The 18,808-nt window shown below is 44.9% G+C and overlaps 1 protein-coding gene across 2 annotated transcripts in view; it reads right to left on the bottom strand.

Moving 5' to 3' along the window:
- The window catches only part of OTUD4 (OTU deubiquitinase 4), a 29,714-nt gene extending 11,682 nt beyond the window's left edge, over positions 1–18,032 (bottom strand). Inside the window, exons 1-14 of one of the 2 annotated variants that reach the window (XM_033159739.1) lie at positions 17,380–18,023; positions 14,369–14,452; positions 10,929–10,979; positions 9,870–9,916; positions 9,565–9,637; positions 8,071–8,152; positions 7,112–7,250; positions 6,359–6,416; positions 4,711–4,828; positions 4,538–4,602; positions 2,803–2,903; positions 1,018–1,142; positions 750–921; positions 8–173 (exon numbers count right to left, since the gene is read on the bottom strand). In XM_033159739.1, coding sequence (XP_033015630.1) covers positions 8–173; positions 750–921; positions 1,018–1,142; positions 2,803–2,903; positions 4,538–4,602; positions 4,711–4,828; positions 6,359–6,416; positions 7,112–7,250; positions 8,071–8,152; positions 9,565–9,637; positions 9,870–9,916; positions 10,929–10,979; positions 14,369–14,452; positions 17,380–17,565 — 1,467 coding nt within the window. In that variant the 5' untranslated portion in view covers positions 17,566–18,023. Of the gene's footprint in view, positions 1–7; positions 174–749; positions 922–1,017; positions 1,143–2,802; positions 2,904–4,537; positions 4,603–4,710; positions 4,829–6,358; positions 6,417–7,107; positions 7,251–8,070; positions 8,153–9,564; positions 9,638–9,869; positions 9,917–10,928; positions 10,980–14,368; positions 14,453–17,379 lie in introns of those variants that run through there. The other variant, XM_033159740.1, reaches the window with a different exon arrangement.
- Between the last annotated feature and the right edge of the window lie 776 nt (positions 18,033–18,808).

Below are 18,808 nucleotides of genomic sequence, written 5' to 3'. Positions count from 1 at the left end.
AACGTACCGAAAGCGCAGGAAAGGCTACTTCATCCCAGAACTGAATTTCATAAAGTGAATGTGTTTCCTCTATGGCCTCCCTCTCCCGGCGCTCCTCTGGAGAAAGGCCAAAGTAGTTACAATCTCTGCTGTTCGTATACTCCAAGTCTTCTGCTCTCTCACGACCTGCCCTTCTGAAGAGGGGAAGAAATGGTTTTCAGCCACTTAAACGGTTTAAATAGCTCCTTTTCCAAAAGGACATAAGGTATGATACCCGCTCCCATAATAATTCAAATGCTAAGTTGAGTTCGATTTAGAAAATACAGTTAAGGTACTGTACACCTCATGAGACGCAATGGCTAAATGGCTTTTTTTTTAAAGAGGGAGAGAAGCGACTGCCAGGTTATGGGTTCATCCACACTAAACTTTCCACAAGCCTCACCCCAGTGGAACAAACTCAGCCATATTCAAAGATTGACAGACTGTTAACTGCCTCAGGACCAATGTTCACACCTCTGCTAGAACTGAGGAGCACATCTATCTCTTGGGGGGGGGGGAACTCACAGGTCATCATGACAGTTATTGCTATAAAGGCACTCCTCTCAAGATCAGAAATCTGACAAAGAGAGGAAGCTTCTGAGCAGGAAGCAGCCCTATATTGGAATATTCATGAACATTCGGGAGTTGTGATCCCTAAATTATTAAAAGCACCAAGAATAAAATACCAAGCCCCCCAAATTAAGAAGTTTTAGTTGACAGGCTGAATTCACCTTAATGCCTGCGAGGGATTTCTGCCTGGAGTGCTGTGTTCAGGAGAAGTTTGCTGGAAATAAATCCCAGGGCAGGACATGTGATGCTGCTTCGTGCCATGCAGTCGAGGAGGCAGCCCTGATGGGTTTTTCATTGGCTTGTTTGGATTCTTTGACCCTCTGAAGTCTCCATCTGAAACAACAAGAGTTTGCCGGATTTATCACTGGCAGACCGCTTGGCAAAAAAAAAAAGTCCATACAATATGCAAAGCAGAAGGAAACCGGTTACCAAAATGACTAAACTGTCCATGTGGTGAAATTGGCTTTTTTATCTTCTTCCCTGGCACAGTGTTCCAGCTTTCCAGAGGAGCTGCTTGTGGGATTGGCTTAAGGTTCTTCAGGAGTACGGAATGCCTGCAGGGGAGAAGATAAGGCAATCACCAACGCTATGGCACTGTGCTGTAACTAAAAAAAAAACCCAACAGCATTATTTTGCCAAGAGCTCCTGCCCCAACATGTTGCTTACCAACCCCAACTACCACCTCCCTTTACACCTCACTCCAACTCCCCATTCCCTCATCGCTCCCGTGTTCCTCCATTCCTGCTTAATTCAAACCTTCGCTGTTGTTTAAAACTGACATTTTAAAAACTGCTTTCACTTTTGATTCCCCCCTCCCACGCCCTGACTTCACACAAATCCTCCAATGGGGGCTTGTGTGTTGACAACCCTTACGTTTGTTTATTTACACAGGAAGAAACACTGAAGAACAAGACATACAATAAAATACGAACAAGGCAAGATTTAAAGGCAATCGTTTTCCAGCATTAAACTTCTAAAGCCGCTATCAGCTCATTCCAGCCAGGCGCTGGAAAGCCTAGTGTATGGCCAATGGTCTACTAGCTCCTTATAAAACTAAGAGATTTTCTTTTCAAACAGGGGAAGGGAGAACCTGTGGCGTATGTTGCTGGACTACAACTCCCTACCATCTGTGGCCACTGGCCATGTTGGCTGATGGGAGTTGGGAGTCCAGAAACATCTTGAGGCTCACGGGTTCCCCACCCCTGCCTTTAAACCATGTAGAAGCTGAAGATTGTGTTCAATACCAGTTATTTAGGTCGGCCTCCAACAGGAGCCCGTCATCCCAGCATCAGTAAGTGGCTCCGGCCAAGCTCTGAAGCATTTTGAGCAATCATGTTTCTTTGAAGCAAGCAAGGAACCGTCTATGTAACTAATCCCACTCCCTCCTTCCAAGACCATATTTCACTTCCCTAAGAAGTTACCCAAACAGAAAATGTTTTCCCAAAAAAACACCATCGCCTATTTCTATCACTTTCTGTACGGAACAAACATAGTCGTGCATCCAATGATGCATTTGCCTTAGATGAAAGCACTTCGTCTCCCATGACGTGGGCCGCTCAATTTTCACCAATTCCCCCTTAGCCATTTATGCCTTACAGCCCTGGGTTGGAGGAGCTTTTGGAAGAGAACAGGATGTGGCATGGAGGTCTGCAGTAGTGGGTGGGGGACGGATGAAAATCAGTTCCACAACGCAATTATGAGAATTTCCCAGAAAATGCTGGCATGCATTATAAAATGGAACTAAAACAGCATATTTCTCCAAACATTGTAACTGCCATTGCTAATGTTACCACCTTATGCAGTTGTATTTACAGACACCGTTGCTATAGTGCTTGGGCTCACTTCCAAAAGCATCTTAGGACAAGGATGGGGAACCAATTGTGCCTGGATCACAACTCCCATTATCCCCATCTACTGGCCATGCTGGCTGGGAATGATGGGAGCTGGAGTCCAGCACCGTCTGGAGGGCCACAGCTTCTCCACCCCCTCAGAGGAAATGAAATAGAAACACAGTTTGGAGCTAGTTTGCAGTATTGCCTTTGCTCCTTTTGATGGAAGTCAGGCAGACACAAAGCATGCAAAAATATCTGCAGATTTTGGAGACTGATTCAAAAGAATCTAGTATTGACTAGTGCACCTACTGTCATTTTTTGCCCCTATGTCACCAGTCACCAAGACGTGTGACTAGGCAGAAAATGACAGTGTTTCACTTACTTGGCACCAAGCTCTTCCACAAAAACAACAACTGGCCCGTTTGGAGACTGTACTTCTTGGATGTGAGCATTATAGAATCTTCCACTTTGGTCTAAACGTACCTATGGAGTAACGAAGAGGAAAGGAAATGTTTCTGTAAAATAATGTCTCTCCTCCTGAACCACTTTGCCAGTATCAAGCAGAAGCAGTACTGATAGATGCCAAGAAGAGAGAAGTAACCTAATACAGTTTGAGAGATCCTGGAACCTTTCACAAAGCATATCCATAGATCTCCCCTTAGGACCACATAAGGAATAACACTGCTTTCCCTTGTGTTAAGTCACATCAGCAGCCCCACACAAATTCCTGCCATCAACTCACCTATCTGCATCCCTCACAATGCAATCCTACTACAGCAAGGGGCAAAGACTTAACTGTCCTGGAAGCAAAACTCACAGATGAGCCATAATCCCCACCTGGACTATACATTTAGAGCAGCATCATACCACATTAAACAGTAATGGCTTCCCCCAAAGAATCCTGGGAAGTAAAGGTTGTTATGGGTCCCGAGAGTCATTAAGAGACTACTATCCTCCTCACAAAAATACAGTGTGGTTTAGCAGATAATCCCTCCACCCAGGGAACTCTGGAAATTGTAGCTCTGCGAAGGGAATAGGGATCTCCTAACAACTCTCGGGACCCTTAAACTACACTTCCCATGATTTTATTTTTGGGAACCCATGACTGTTTAAAGTGGCATGATAATTTTTAAAATATTTATAGTGCAGATGGGACCACAACCAGCACAGGTACTACACATTCTCCACCTTATGGACTTCTTTGCCTGGCATTTTAATATTCCAAACCACATCCAAGACAAAACACTGTTTCCTACTGATACTTGGAAGTTCTGTGAGATGCAAAAAGCAGAATTATGGAGGTAGTAAATCTATTTAGGAGAACAGAACCCTTGTTACCATAATCCCAGGAGTGGGTAACTGGATCTGGCAGGATGGATTCTTATCTCGCATCAACCCGTGAAGACTAACTTTGACTTGGGGGGGGAGGGGGGAGGGGGGAGGGTTGCTTACTTGGCATCAAAATGACATCAGGTGACCCAATTTCCTTTGCCTGCAGCAGACAAAAGCACCGTGCCGATTGTCATCAATTGCAACGCTTGGTGCTGTAATCGCTGGCACTTTCAGAAAGGACCAGCATTTAGAAGCAGAGAGGGAAGAGAAGGATGAGGATAACTATAAGAAGGATTGCGACCTTTTTGTTCCAGAGAGGTTCTGAGACTTTCATTTCAACAGCTTCCCTCAGTACTGAATCTTCATGCCAGGGGAAAGAAGAAGAAAAAACAAGCCCAGTTTGATTTCAGCCTTGCATTTCTGCTTTTAAAGGCACAAAACTTATTGGGAGCCAGTGTGGTGTAGTGGTTAAGAGCGGTAGACTAGTAATCTGGTGAACCGGGTTCGCTTCCCCGCTCCTCCACATGCAGCTGCTGGGTGACCTTGGGCTAGTCACACTTCTTTGAAGTCTCTCAGCCCCACTCACCTCACAGAGTGTTTGTTGTGGGGGAGGAAGGGAAAGGAGATTGTTAGCCACTTTGAGACTCCTTAGGGTAGTGATAAAGCGGGATATCAAATCCAAACTCCTCCTATCAAGAAAAGAAGTGGCAACCCCGTAGCGGCACACAAGACTGAGGAAAGAAATGGTAGTTAGGCAGAATTGGCTCGTATTCAACGTCACCTACTTTGCATTTATCACCAACTGAATACTGCATGCCAGCAGCAATAGAGAAATCTTGCTTTTGCTGATCTGCAAGCACAAAAAGAAAACACGTCATTATACACCAGCAGGTGAGCACAGAATAACGCTTGACGCTCTTCTTGCACCAAGAAACTGATTTCAAACTACGGCGCTCACCTCGTTTTGACTGCTGCCAGGCTTCATATTCAATATTTTGGTAGACTGACGGATTCAGTGACCTAAGAACTCCTCTAGGTAAGGTAAGGGAGTTGGATCTTCCACGTTTGTGAAGCTGCTGTGTAATATAAATAAGGAAGAAAAGAATACCCATTGCAACAACGGAATATTTGTCTTTACGTATTTCTTTATATAAAAGCATTCATACCACTTAATATTTCAAAAATCTCTCTTTTTTTGCAGAGATATGGAGAAGCTTGGGCACAAATGCCAGTATTGTTTGCAACACAGTAAGACCACAACTTAGGTTCTGGAGTCACTAAAGCCAAAATCATATATAGCCAAAACACACTGGGTGCAATGGCTAGTAGGATTTCTAAAGCTTCCCCCCTCCTGGACAGTCACCCCCTTTCTGCTCCTCATTCATTCATTTAGCCAAGTGTGTAAAGCAGAATGTGCACAAGTTAAATAAATATAGGTTACAGGCTTAATGTTTATCGATTTTTAGATTCTTACATCATATATACAAAAGAAAAGGGAATCTCCAACTATAGCTTTATAAAAATTCCTAGACAGCAGAAAATCCATTTTAATTAGTCAAAGTAGCCTGATATGATATCTCTGATTCGCAGAGCATAGAGAGCAAAGCTTACCAATGCCTTAATACATAAAACACTATTTAGCAACCAGAATACATTTCCCCCACTTTTTTTTCTGACCAAATGTTTAAGAGTCAGACTAAAGAAGACTTTAAAAGAGAATGGGAACCATTTACAACATATATGAAGAGGCAACATTAAGTATTGGACTCACTGGCTGGGTTTGAATAAACAAACACAACTGTATACTGTAGAACAAAAAGCAAGACTATACGTATTGGGAAAATTTTGGGAAATAACACACAGGGTGAGTACTATGGAAATAAAACAAAATGGGAGTATGAGTGAAGTCCAGGGGAGGAGGGGTGAAAATATGGAAAACTGTTAGAGAAATATTGTTAGAGAATGTATACATGGAAAAACCAATATGCGTCAGACTAAAGGAGCGACCTATTTTTTTCCTCAAAGGCAAACAAACGGTACTATCAGAGAACTTGCATTTCACCAAAAATAAATGCAGTTTGCAGCACAAGCCTGTGTTTACTCAGACGCAAGTAGCGAGGTGTTCAGTGAGGCTTGCTTCCTAATGCAGAGCTCACTCACCTTTTTTGGGGGGGGGAGGAGTCTGAGGACACATTTGCAAACCAGAACAAACTGTTGTGGTCACAACTCATGCAATGAAACCTATTCTACCGGCTGCAGGAAAGAAATGCTTCTTTCAAGCCTACTTTCATGGGGAAGGAAAACTACATGGCACCATGAAAGACCTCTGTGGGCACATGTGCGCCCACGATAATTGTGCTGGCAACCCCTACACTAAATAGTTAAGTTCATGTAGGACTACAGCCTTAGCAACGTGAACTATGGTGTTGCACTCATTAGCTTCAGTGCACTGAAATTTCTCTGGCTTACACCTTATGCCAGCTAGCATTCCCTGGATGAAATTAAGTCAAGCTCCTTAACACCAATGGTAATATCCTCAGCTACACAGACACAGAACTTTATAGGTAACTGAAAGAAATTAAAGAACAAAAATCAAAGCAATATACCTGTTTGCCTTCAGGTGGCTTCAATCCATTGGTATTATTTGTTGCAGCCATTTCACTTCTGTGACGAGCAAAGGTATAGAGAAGCTTTTTTTGCAACAACAACAACAAACTCCGAATTTTTGTTTTGACACTATCACCCAGCTTTGTAAATAAGTTCACAAACATTACTAATGTATAGATTTTTTTGCTAGCCTGCTAAGAGGCTAAAACCATGGGAACAGAGGCTACTAAATAAATCTGCCTTCTATCAAGTGCACTGGGGACAAAGGAAGCCCACCTCATGTCCCAGTCAAGCATAGAGAAAGCCAACCCACTTACTTTCTGGGATGGAACTCCTGGCCATCTATGGGTGCCAGGTAAGGTGTCAAATATTTTGCCCTTATGAAAGCAGCAAACATCAATTGAATATGGCAAGACAATCCGTTCCAGACTCGCTGGCATTAGTAGGATTAATTTATTTTAAATTTAGGTATTCTGGTTTGACCAGGCTGCTGAAATCAGACTTGCAAGAAACCATTCAGCAAGCATCCAGTTGTAATTTTTAAAGGAATACAAATTCTGTAAAAGTTTGAAATTTTTATGCCTTGTGAGTGGACATAGTGGAAGAACCAGGTGTTGCTACTAATTTTTTGCTTTGTTTTTTAGAAACACCCTATTTAAAAAATAAATAAATAAAATCCCCATATCAGGCATCAAACATCTCAGGCCACATGATCCTCCCTGTGCTTTTTAACACTGAATTTGTAAACTTACTCCATGTCTCCATCCTCTGAATCAGACGCTTCACTGTTTCCGTCGGCATCCTTAGTCACTTCAGGAGGGCTGAGTTCTTTTAAGATTTTACTCACATCGAGACCAAACACCTTCTCATACAGCATTTCATACAGAATAGCTAATCAGGGCAACCAAACAGCATTTGTCAGGGTTAAGCAATCATACTTTAAACAGTTCTACATGTGACATCATTGTACATTGTTTTAATTACATTTTGAAATTAGACACCAAGGATACTATTTGAGAGGTATTGATGCTGCCAATGTGTCCTGCAGATTTCTCCAAGGGAGTTAAGCAATCTGGGAAAGTAGCCAAAACTCAGCTGATTAATGAGTTAAGGGCTGCATTTGGATAACCACATTTGGCATGAGCAGGCAACAATTATTCTTCGGTTTGTGTGTACTTTTGGAGAAATACGACAATTCACTTTCTGGGTAAAACTTCAACATATCTATACAGCTTCCAGTTCCTAGGCAGGAAAAGGTCATTCTTGGTTTCAACAGAAAGATTCATAACGAAAATGCCAGATTGTATTCCAGATGCAAGAATAACTGCTCTGATCTGGAGCGTCCCTCCCGTTGGCAGAAAACACTTGTTTTTCATCAAATGTTCAAAACTCCTCTCAGTTTAAGAGACAGTCCATTCCACTGCCTCTTATTTATTATATTTATATTCCTCCTTGCTTCCAACATGGAACTCAAGGTGACATACATGGATTCCCATGTGGTCTCCCATCCAGACACTGTCCAGACCCAAGCTTACTTACTTTCCACAAGGGGGCCACCTTCAAACCAAACAAGACACAGAAAGTTGTGCCTTCAAACCATGCTGCAGTTTGAAGGCAAGTAAGCAATGGAAATGGTTGCCTCCAAGAAACATGGGAACGTGAAGCTTCAGCTGAGTCTGCCAAGGTTCACCATCAAAATATCAGTACTTACACTGGCAAAGAGCAGCATTGACCGTGTATTCTACTGGATAGACAATATCGTAGTGGCTTCCACTGGTGAAACACAGCAATACCTAAGAGGAAGCAGAAGAATAATATTGAAACAGTATGATCAGAAACCAACACACTGACCAAAAAAACCAAATCAACAAATATCTCCACAAAGCAATTTGAAAGAAACATTTAGCAAGTAGAACTGTTTCAAGACTCTATACTTGAATACTGTCTATGTTTCCTGGATATACTCAAGCAGTAGAAGAAACCCAACAGAAGTGTGTTGACTTGAATTTTATTAGGATCAGATATGTAGACAATCCAGGGACACGGGTGGCACTGTGGGTTAAACCACAGAGCCTAGGGCTTGCCGATCAAAAGGTTGGTGGTTCGAATCCCCTTGACCGGGGTGAGCTCCCGTTGCTCGGCCCCTGCTCCTGCCAACCTAGCAGTTCGAAAGCATGTCAAAGAGCAAGTAGATAAATAGATACCACTCCAGAGGGAAGGTAAACAGCATTTCCGTGCACTGCTCTGGTTCACCAGAAGCGGCTTAGTCATGCTGGCCACATGACCCGGAAGCTGTACGCCAGCTCCCTCGGCCAATAAAGCGAGATGAGCGACACAACCCCAGAGTCGTCCGTGACTGGACCTAACGGTCAGGGGCCCCTTTACCATTGTAGACAATCCAGGATAAGAAATTTTAGAATATTGATAGCAAGTTTGTTGGGTGGGGCAGAGAATTCAGATTGGGACTCTGATATCAGGGGAGGAGGATTAACGCTCCTCCCCTGACTCGAACATGACAACCCCAAGCCAAGATTTCAGTCATAGGCACAGGGCTGCTTTTTTAAAGAATGCAATTGTTATTAAGTTTTAGAACAAGCAAACAAAATAAACAGAAGGGGGGGAAATGCTCACTGCTACTGCACAATACTTGTAAGATGCCTCCCCAGTATGGGAAACAGCATTAAGACTAGGAAAAGTAACAGATGGGAGGAGTTTCCCATCCAGCCCCGATTCAAATATGACATAGAAGCTGTCAATATTTATTTTCAAGATGCAGGAGAAACTAACAACACAACTCTCATGTTTTAGTCTGGCTTCAAGACCCTAAGCTAAGCAAGCTTAACCCAAGCCAAGGATGTACAGTGGTACCTCATGTTACAAACACCTTGGGTTACAAACACTTCGGGTTACAAACTCTGCTAAACCAGAAGTAGTACCTCGGGTTACAAACTTTGCCCCAGGATGAGAACAGAAATCGTGAGGCGGCAGCAGAAGGCCCCATGAGTGAAAGCGCGCCTCAGGTTAAGAACGGACCTCCGGAATGAATTAAGTTTGTAACCCGAGATGCCACTGTATTGTTATAATGCTGTGCTCTTGCTTTGGGCTCAGAGGTAGCATGCCATTCTTCCCACATGGCAAAACATGCCACACCAACTCTGCCCTAACTATTCCGCTGCAAGTTTGCCAATATTAGCACTTCTCTTACCTTGTCAGGAAAGCCATTTTCAGTTACACGTGAAGGAGCAGAATTTGGTTCCTGATATATTATGAAGTCTTTTCTAAAAGAATATGCAAGGGGGGGAATAAATTAAAAACAGACTTTAAAATGAAATTAACAGTACAATGTCATTAACAGTACAATCATCTACATCCAAACAGTCCCAGAACCATATATATCCACTAAGAAAATGGCAACTTCAATTGTTGCTAAATTCTTGAACAATAATTCTTCACAGTAGCCAAATGTTTGCTTTAATTCATATTGAAGGAAAACGTAGAAGTATTTCTTACCTGTACATAAGAGAAAGGGCACTTATTTCCACTTGTCCAACCCATTCCTGTATCAAAGGAGGATGGGGAATATTGCAATGAAAAACGACCACTGAGGAAGAATACTTTTTACATCAAGTTAGAACACAGCCCACCAAGAGCTTCTCCTCCACAAGCTCAGTGGAAAGTCACCAAGTTGCTCAAGAACACACATCAAGTTACTAGCAACAAACATTTTCAATGTTTCATCGTAGCTCGGCTAATGTGCATTTGCTGTAGCTCATCAGAATTACATTTAGGGGTATTAAATTAAAATTTAAAAGTCATTTCAATCCATTGGAAGGAATATTCCCAGCTTCCACATAACCTCATTCTTCATGAAATATATTGTGCAAAATACTGGGGGTGGATTAGCCCCCAATACCAATGCTTGCACCCCTCTTCCCCAAACTGTTATCCATGTGTCCAACAGTGCACACAGGACACTGACTTAAGCAACTAGCCTATTTGATTAGGCAGTCCATAGGACTCAGACAGAGTTGGCAACTCAGACCCACCAAAGCTACATATCTGGCAAGTGGCACACCTCTGTTATCTTTTTACTGCCTATTGAAGGCCTGGTCTGTTTCTTGTTGTTTGTTAACTGTTGATGCTTTCATTGTTTACCCAAATGCATATAGCACTCTCAACAGTAAATGCCTACATTTAGATACTATTAGAGGCTTTCCTCGCCTTTAAATCTTTGGCAGCTTACTAAAGCCAGCTAAGGACAGGGCAAAACGGTTTCTGAATTCCTACTTGCAGGGACCAGCAAAGTCTGTGCGATTCAAAACGTGTGTTCCTCCACCATCAATATGGGGTAATGGGTAATGTTATTATCCCTTTTGCAAATTCCACAAACACCCATGCGGACTCATTTTTTTAGCAGGGCTTGTGAAGAGTACATCACATGTAATACCAAGACACAAGAAAAACTTGTGCACACTTCAGGATTAATATTTAGGGGAAACAGATGAGCCAGTTGCAGTCAAGTAGTGTGCTTTACATCTCACACTGCATACTTAATCCAACAACACATACCTGAGGATTTTCAAGACTCTTCAGGTATTCTTCAAATGGTCCCTCTATAAACTATGAAATATTAACGATGAAAAGAATTTGTTAGCAGCATTGTGGTGAAACAGCTTCGACAGAATTCCAGAAAAAGTTCAGCTCTGTCTGGAAACCCACTGTGTGATCTGAAAGCCCTTCCAGAACCGGGGACCCTCAGAGGCCCAGGGACTCTTAATCTCAGGGTCAGGGGTTCGAGCCTCACATTGGTACTGCAGGGGTTTGGACTAGATGACCCTTTGGTCCCTTCCAATTATATGATTCTATGACTAAATGCAACCCTCAAGGTTTGCTGATTCAGCCTTCATGATTCCCTGGTCTGTAACATCCTTGGGTGCTTTTATCTAGCTGAAAAGTGTCCTTTAACTGTGATGATGCCTCTTGCTGCCCTAGACAGGTGTGTTCACATGCCCTATGCGTATAGAAAATTCTGCCTTCTGCATGGCTAGAATGTAGCCTGCCATACAGAACTAAAGGTCACAGTCATTGTTCCACACACTTTCTGCCAACCATTGGCACGCAGCTGCTAAAAAGTTAAGGCCTTCAAGTTAAAAATAGGTTCCCCACCTGCTGCTGTAGCCTCAGATTTAAGGGGGAAGGAAAATGCACTCTGCACTTACTCAGAGGAACTTCATATGTTCCAGGGTTAAATGCTGGGATTAAAAACAGAGCTGAGCCCTGGTAAAAATTCAACGCTACATATCAAAACAAAGCCTTCAATAACTTTTTCACTGTTTTTATTTATTATTTACTGCATTTCTTTCCCACCTTTCCTCCCAGGAGCTCAAGGTGGCATACATAGTTATCCTTCTCCCTATTTCAGGCATATCCAAAGTCTGCTTCGGGGGCCTAATCTAATCCGGCCCGCCGGTCGGTTTATTCCGGCCCCTGTGGCAGTTTATTTCCTGGGGTAAAATCCCCCAAAAAGCTCAACAACTTCAATCCTAAAAAAAATGTCAACAACTTTGGTTGGCCCCTTTGGTTGGCCCTCACGGCCCCTCACTTCATCAATTCTGGCCCTCTCTGCAAAAAGTTTGGACACCACTGCCCTATTTTATCCTCACAACCACCCTGCGAGGTAGTTAGGCTGAGAGCGAGTGACTGGTCCAAGATTACCCAGTGAGTTTCATGGCTGAGTGAGTATTTGAACTCTGGTCTCCCAGGCCCTAGTCCAACAACACTCTAATCACTGTTGCTATTCCTACTGTAATGCAGTCCTGCCTAGCAAATAGCCTACCCTCAGCAAATTACTCATAAAGGCTGCAACAATCGCAATTTTGTATAAAAAGTGATGTCGATTCTTCTTCTCCAACATCATCTTAGACATAACACTTAATCAGCCACAGACGAAAACAGTCTACTATTCAATTCAAAATGTAAAAAAAATTCTGGAACAGTTCACATAGGCAAAACACACAATCTACATGGAAGACACAACAGATGTTAAAAGTGATCTGACGCATCCCAGAGTGGCCATCTCCACTATCAAAGTAGCTTCAGGAAGTATTGCCAGGGCCATGGGAATCACAGCAAACTCTTCCTGGCAGCATCTGAGGATACACCAGGCCACACATTGCCTCCTCCTCCACAGGAATACAGATGTGAAAAGCCCCAAGACAACTCAGGCCACACTGCATGCAGGAACCATCGGCCCTCTTTGAGGAAGCTCCCAAGCTTTGAGCTTGGGACTGATGAGTATCTAAGAGATGCATCCAGAAGACAAGCTTCTGGCAGGTGTGCCAAAGTAAGCAGGTTCACGATACGAATCTGACTCTTGCCACATTAGGAAGATATACATCATACAGCTACAATATGTATGTGTGTACATACATGTGTATTGCCTTTGTTCATAACAACAAATTAATCGACAATAACTGGAGAAAATGCAGCTACACCGTTAAGAATGCATGCAAGCAATCTAATGCAAGCAGCAGCTGTACAGACAGGAATGCTGGTTTCATGGTATTTGGACACCCCTCAGAACAAGTTCCAGTGCCCTGGGAAAAAAGCTGACTCAGATTATCTACAAAAAGCCACACCTATACAGTGGTACCTCGGTTTACGAACAGCCCTGTTTACGAACGATTCGGTTTATGAACTCCGCAAAACCGGAAGTAGTGTCCCGGTTTGCAAACTTTACCTCGGTTTAAGAACAGTATCCGAATGGTTAGAAGGGCACCGGCGGCGGGAGGCCTCATTGGGGAAAGCATCCCTCGGTTAAAACGGTTTTGGTTTAAGAACGGATTTCTGGAACGGATTAAGTTCATAAACCGAGGTACCACTGTACTACAAAGAAAACTGTGGGATAGTCACCCTGAGGCCACTGGAGCAGCTCTCTCGGGGGGGGGGGGGAGTGGCAGTAAGAATCCCCTGGAAGGTATGGCACTGCCACTTACCGTAAGGGGAAAATTGGTGGCGAAGTCACTAGCACACTGACATGGGTTCCAGAAGTGCATTTACACAGCCCCAACCTCACCAGCACCCCTTCTCAGTAAGCGGCAGAGACTTCGCTGCCAGGAGGCTATTGCTGTGTCCCTGCCAGGTGAGCCACTCCTACATGGCCATCAGAGAAAGATGGCCAGAAAGGAAGAGAGGGAAAACTGGGTTGTGTGTGTGGACAGTAGCTACTAACTCTTCCATGGATATTAGCAGGACCCTGTAAGCTGGGGACTATTTTCTTCTTCCGTGAGAGAAAGTGAAGCTTCCACAAATGTCATTTGTCACAAATGTGTGTTTTTTTCCATTACTTTTTTTTACTTATTGCATTTGTATCCCACTTTTCCCTCCAAGGAGCTCAAGGTACTATGCATGGCTCTCCCCCTCCTCATTTAATCCCAACAGCCCTGTGAGGTAAATTAGGCTGAGAAGCAGTGACTGGCCCAAAAATCACCTGGTGAGCTTCATGACTGAGCAATGATTTGAACCCTGATCTCCAAGGTCCTAGTCTAATACTCTGACCACTACACCACACTGCATTTATTTAGAGCACTTTTTAATTTACTATGTTCATTTATCTCTTCCCATTGTGGAACTCAAGGCAAAGTACAAGGGGGTTTCCCTGGCTGCGTCCCCTCCAGGCACTGACCATATTCAGACCTGCTTAGCTTGCATTAAGAGATGACTGCATCATTTGTCTTCAGCCCACGTCCTGCAACCATAAACCATCTGATCAAAGCAAAACAAAGTTGCCCTTAGCCAGAGTGTGTTGGAAGGAGCGTAGACCCAGGGAGAGTGGGAAAGGAAACGGTTGTTTACACCAACCTCCATTTTGGACTACAACCCTCATCAGCCCAAGCCAGCATTTTATTTAATTTTTTGCCAACCTGGCGTAACACCCACAAAGCAGAGACATGAGAAACAGCATTGCCCCTGATAAAACCCCCTGCACAATGAAAACATTGCTTGCTTACCGCTTCAAAATGCTCTCTGTTGTTCCGCAGGAAGTGTATACAGGCCATCCTAATGTCCAGATGTTGAGCCTGGGAATGGAAAACCTAGAGGAGTCAGATAAAAAAAACAAGGTGTTTGATCAACTGGTACCAATGAACAGACACATTACTGAGTTTCAAACTTGCATGTGCTCATGCACTCAGATGTAAGGAGTCAGAAAGCTGCTGCGTTAGTAGTAAAGGCAAAATAAAGACAAATATACAGCAAAAACTATGGCCTGATCTGCACATGTGGAGTCTGAAGTGGAAGAGTAGACCACCCAAATTTAAATGGGGCGGGGGGTAAGGCACTCTGTGAAAGTGTGCCCATGCTTTTGCTTAGTTATGTGGGTTTTATTTCTCAAGTTTAGGGAGAGACTGAAAATGTTATTTCCCACATGAACACACCCCTGCAGTCTGAACGACTTAAGAGATGTAGCTATAATACCTTGCTGCTCCATCTCACTTTGACAGCTATGACTGCCTCAGTGTCCTACCAGTTACCTCAGTTGGAACGGGTAAAGAAGGACACAAAAAGAGAGCCTCACCACCCTCAGTCAAGTCTAGCTCAGTCAAGTCCAGCTGAGCAATAGCTTCTCCCAGATCACAGCTTTAAGAGTGGGGAGAAGAGTTCTGGAAAAAAAAATCTTTTAAGAATGCTATGTTACATCAAAATAAAAAATAAAAAATTCCTTCCAGTAGCACCTTAGAGACCAACTAAGTTTGTTCTTGGTATGAGCTTTCGTGTGCATGAAAGCTCATACCAAGAACAAACTTAGTTGGTCTCTAAGGTGCTACTGGAAGGAATTTTTTATTTTATTTTGACTATGGCAGACCAACACGGCTACCTGCCTGTAACTGGAGCTATGTTACATGACGTTGTTGCTCAATTCAATCTTTTTACATGGTTTTGTATTGTGGTATATAGCTGACACCCCCCCCCCATCCTCAAAAAACATTGAAAAGCATTAGTAAAGGTAAAGGACCCCTGACAGTTAAGTCCAGTCACAAACGACTCTGGGGTTGTGGTGCTCATCTCGCTTTACTGGCTGAGGGAGCCGACGTTTGTCTGCAGGGTCATGTGGCAAAACCAGAACAGTGCATGGAAACGCCGTTTACCTTCCCGCCGGAGCGGTACCTATTTATCAACTTGCACTTTGACGTGCTTTTGAGCTGGGACCGAACAACGGGAGCTCACCTGATTTGAACTGCCAATCTTGCAACCGGCAAGCCCAAGGCTCAGTGGTTTACACCACAGCGCCACCCACGTCCAGTGAAAAGCATTAAAAATGCTCAATTAACTGAGGTTCTGCTTCCCCCAGCAGAAGCCTGCCTCCCCCACCTATAATGTTCCCTTTTTGAGGGGGGGGGTTTACCCACGATCTCCCCAAAGAACCTCAGTAACTTTTTGGTCCCCCAAAAAAGTGAGTCATTAGGCAGGAGGGATGGTCCAGCACAGAAACAAAGCAGCCTGATAGAGGAGGAAAAAGAACCCTCCTTGGTGCCCAATACGGAAATAAAACTCCCTTCCCTCTGCCAGCCTTCTTTGTGGGCTTATTTTACAAGGCTATCTAGTGCTTCAGAGGCTTCAAATCACTGCACACATATTATGCTGTCCTTACAACAATCCTGCGAAGTGGATGAGTTCTGTCCTTCTTCCCATACTGGGGAGGGGAAGAAAAAGACAGAGAGAGACTCACCTGACTCCTAATGAATTCAAAACCACCAGGAGTTCCTAATTCATACTCAGCTGCTCCCTGACAACCCTGATAAGCCAACCCAGAAGGCTTGCGGCACCTTAAAAGGACTAATGAAATTGTTACGGCATAAAACATCTGCTGAAATGGACTTCACAAAAGCTTAGGCTATAAATTACATTGCCAGCCTTTTCAAGGTACCACAAGACTTTTTGTTGCAACAATCTAACTCGTAAATAAGGGTTTGTTTGTTTGATTGTTAAAAAAAAAAAATCCTGTTCTCAGAAGTGATTCATTTATAAGCATCAGAAATCAATCTGACAATACAGCCCAACCCTGCACCCCCCCACCCCCATCCCGCCCCACCTGCCCCTAGAAGTGGAAGTATTACTAAGAACAAGCTAAGTCCCCTACATTCAGCTTTGGGAAGGTGCAGAGTCATTAGAGCGACAGGAAGCTGACCTAATTTCAAAGCAGCCCTGGGGGTGCTTTGGACTCTGTAAGCTAGACAGCGTTGCACCCATTTCCCCCTGGCCAAATGCCATATTCCAGTCTGGATATAAATGGTCCACGAGTCGGCTGAGCCACAACAGAAATAAAGCAGACCAGAGGCAAGGCGTTTTGCATTTTCATTTTCACGCTACGCACTTAAGGAGGCCGAAGTTGAATTCTCCCCCCCCCTTTTCCACTATCGTATATAAATAATATACAAGCATCCCATCAAATATATACAAAAGGAAGGATAAATATCGTGTCTCCTTTCGTTTACCGGCAAATTTCAATAGCAGTCTACAAAACTGGAATGTAATAAACATGGGAGGTGCAACCGAAACAACTTGTCGGAAGGTGACCAAAGAGCTGGGGAGGAAAGTGAATCGTTTCCCTCGAAACTAGAAAAAGGCAACTAGCAAATCTCTCTCTCAACGGTGCAACAAGTTCGCGGAGGGCGCTCAACTCCGCTTTCCACGCATAGATTCTTTTTCCTGGACCGGTTTCTTTCCTTGGGCGGCTGCGCCCCTAACCGCTCGCGTTTGGCCCTGGAGACCGCGCAGCCCAGATCCGCAAAAAAACTTCCACCAACTCGTTCCCCCCGGCTTTCTCCGCCGCCTGAAGCCAGAGACAGCCGACGCGCGCAGGCAGGTCAAAGTCCTCCTTCCCAGGGGATTCTAGCTGCACCTCGGGGAAGAGGGAGAGAGATCCTCTCCCCAAACAAAGCCGCCTCTCACGACCCTCGCGCCCTCCGCTTGCCCACCCCGGCCATGTAGCCGCTTGCAATGGGAGACCTTGCGCGCTCACCTGCTCCGCCACGGCTCGGAAGAGACATGACCCGTCCTTCGCCACTCGCTTGCGGTGCAACCCCTGAGATCGCAGGCAGGCGTCCATGGAGGAATCTGCCGGGGCCTCCGCGCCGGAGCCCGGGGGGTTCTGCTCCTCGCCACCTGGCTTCTCTTCTGCAGCAGCAGCAGCAGCCGTCGCCTCCATGTTTATTTATTGCTCCGGGGGTTGCAGAGAAATCGCTGCTTCCCCCCCTTCAGCCCCACATGCTTCAGGAGAAAGCGGGAGAGATGCACCCAAAGCCCCTCGCTCCAAGGGCGGCTGGCGGCGCAGCGGGAACCGGACTCCCGTTCGCAGGTCGCCCGCGCGGCTCCTTCGAGGCGTACTGCATGCACCGGGCGGCAGCAGCGGCTGCCGCTTCTTGCCCGGCCTTCCAGCCGGAGTTTCCTTGGCTTCAAGCCCGGCGCGGAGAACTTGCGCGCTCCTCCTGCTGCCCCGCTTGGGAAGGCGGTTCTCGCCCGCTCCCTTTACGCATCACTAGGCTCCCGGAGCGGAAACAAAAGAGAAACGAAACATGTGGCGCTTTCCCTCCCTGAAACGGGCAGCCCTGAAGTTTGTTTTCACTTTCAGAGCCAGACCGACACCCAAAGGGCTTCTGGGAGTTGTGGTTCGGCCGCTGCAGGAAGCGGCGGGGAGGGAGGGAGCCCGGAGGCAAAGGGGCTCGGAGGGAAGTGCGGACTCCTCTTATAGGAGGGCGGAGGAGCAAAGCAGCCCGCTCTTTCCCGCGGAGGAATCCTTGGCCACAGCGCGATAGCCGTGTGATCTTGATGGCCAAGCCTTAGTGGTTCTTTGGTTCCGGCTTAGGGGGCGACGCGGGTTCTGGAAACTTCAGAATTCACAGCTGGGCAGCACCACTTTCATTAAGACCAAACAAAACACCGTAAAGAATAAAGCAAGATTTCAAGCTCTCCAGAAGTCTCCCTGAAGCTAAATGTTACAAAGTACCCTCCCCCCTAAAAGTTAGGCTGGGTGTTTAAGCCACGAGACCTGCATTTTAAACCCAGTTCGAGGGTGGAGATTGCAAACTGATTCAATGGGCTGTGCACACACACCATACCATAAAAGTTCCAGTTACAGGTGGGTAGCCATACCATAAAAGCACATTCATTCCCTCAGATAACTGGGCACTGTAGTTAACAGTTGCTGGGAGTTGTAAACATCCTTTTCTGCAAATGAGCTTTGGATGTGAAGTGACAGAGAAGAGGGAGCTTAAGCATGTGCAGAGTGTCTTTCCTTCTCTAATCGGTGACTGAAGAGTAACATTTGTTCATACAATGACTGCATTTTTCTTTACTTCTCTGCCTCACAAGCAAGCCAGTATGCTCCAATAAGCTGGGTCTTAAAATGGCACTCCCCACACCAGTTATCTGTGTGGAATGTTTGCTGAGTT

This window comes from Lacerta agilis, chromosome 9, assembly GCF_009819535.1.
Source record: "Lacerta agilis isolate rLacAgi1 chromosome 9, rLacAgi1.pri, whole genome shotgun sequence".
In the NCBI taxonomy this organism is placed as follows: domain Eukaryota; kingdom Metazoa; phylum Chordata; class Lepidosauria; order Squamata; family Lacertidae; genus Lacerta; species Lacerta agilis.
Note: the sequence above shows the minus strand (reverse complement) of the source record. Positions and strands in the feature narration are given on the sequence as shown.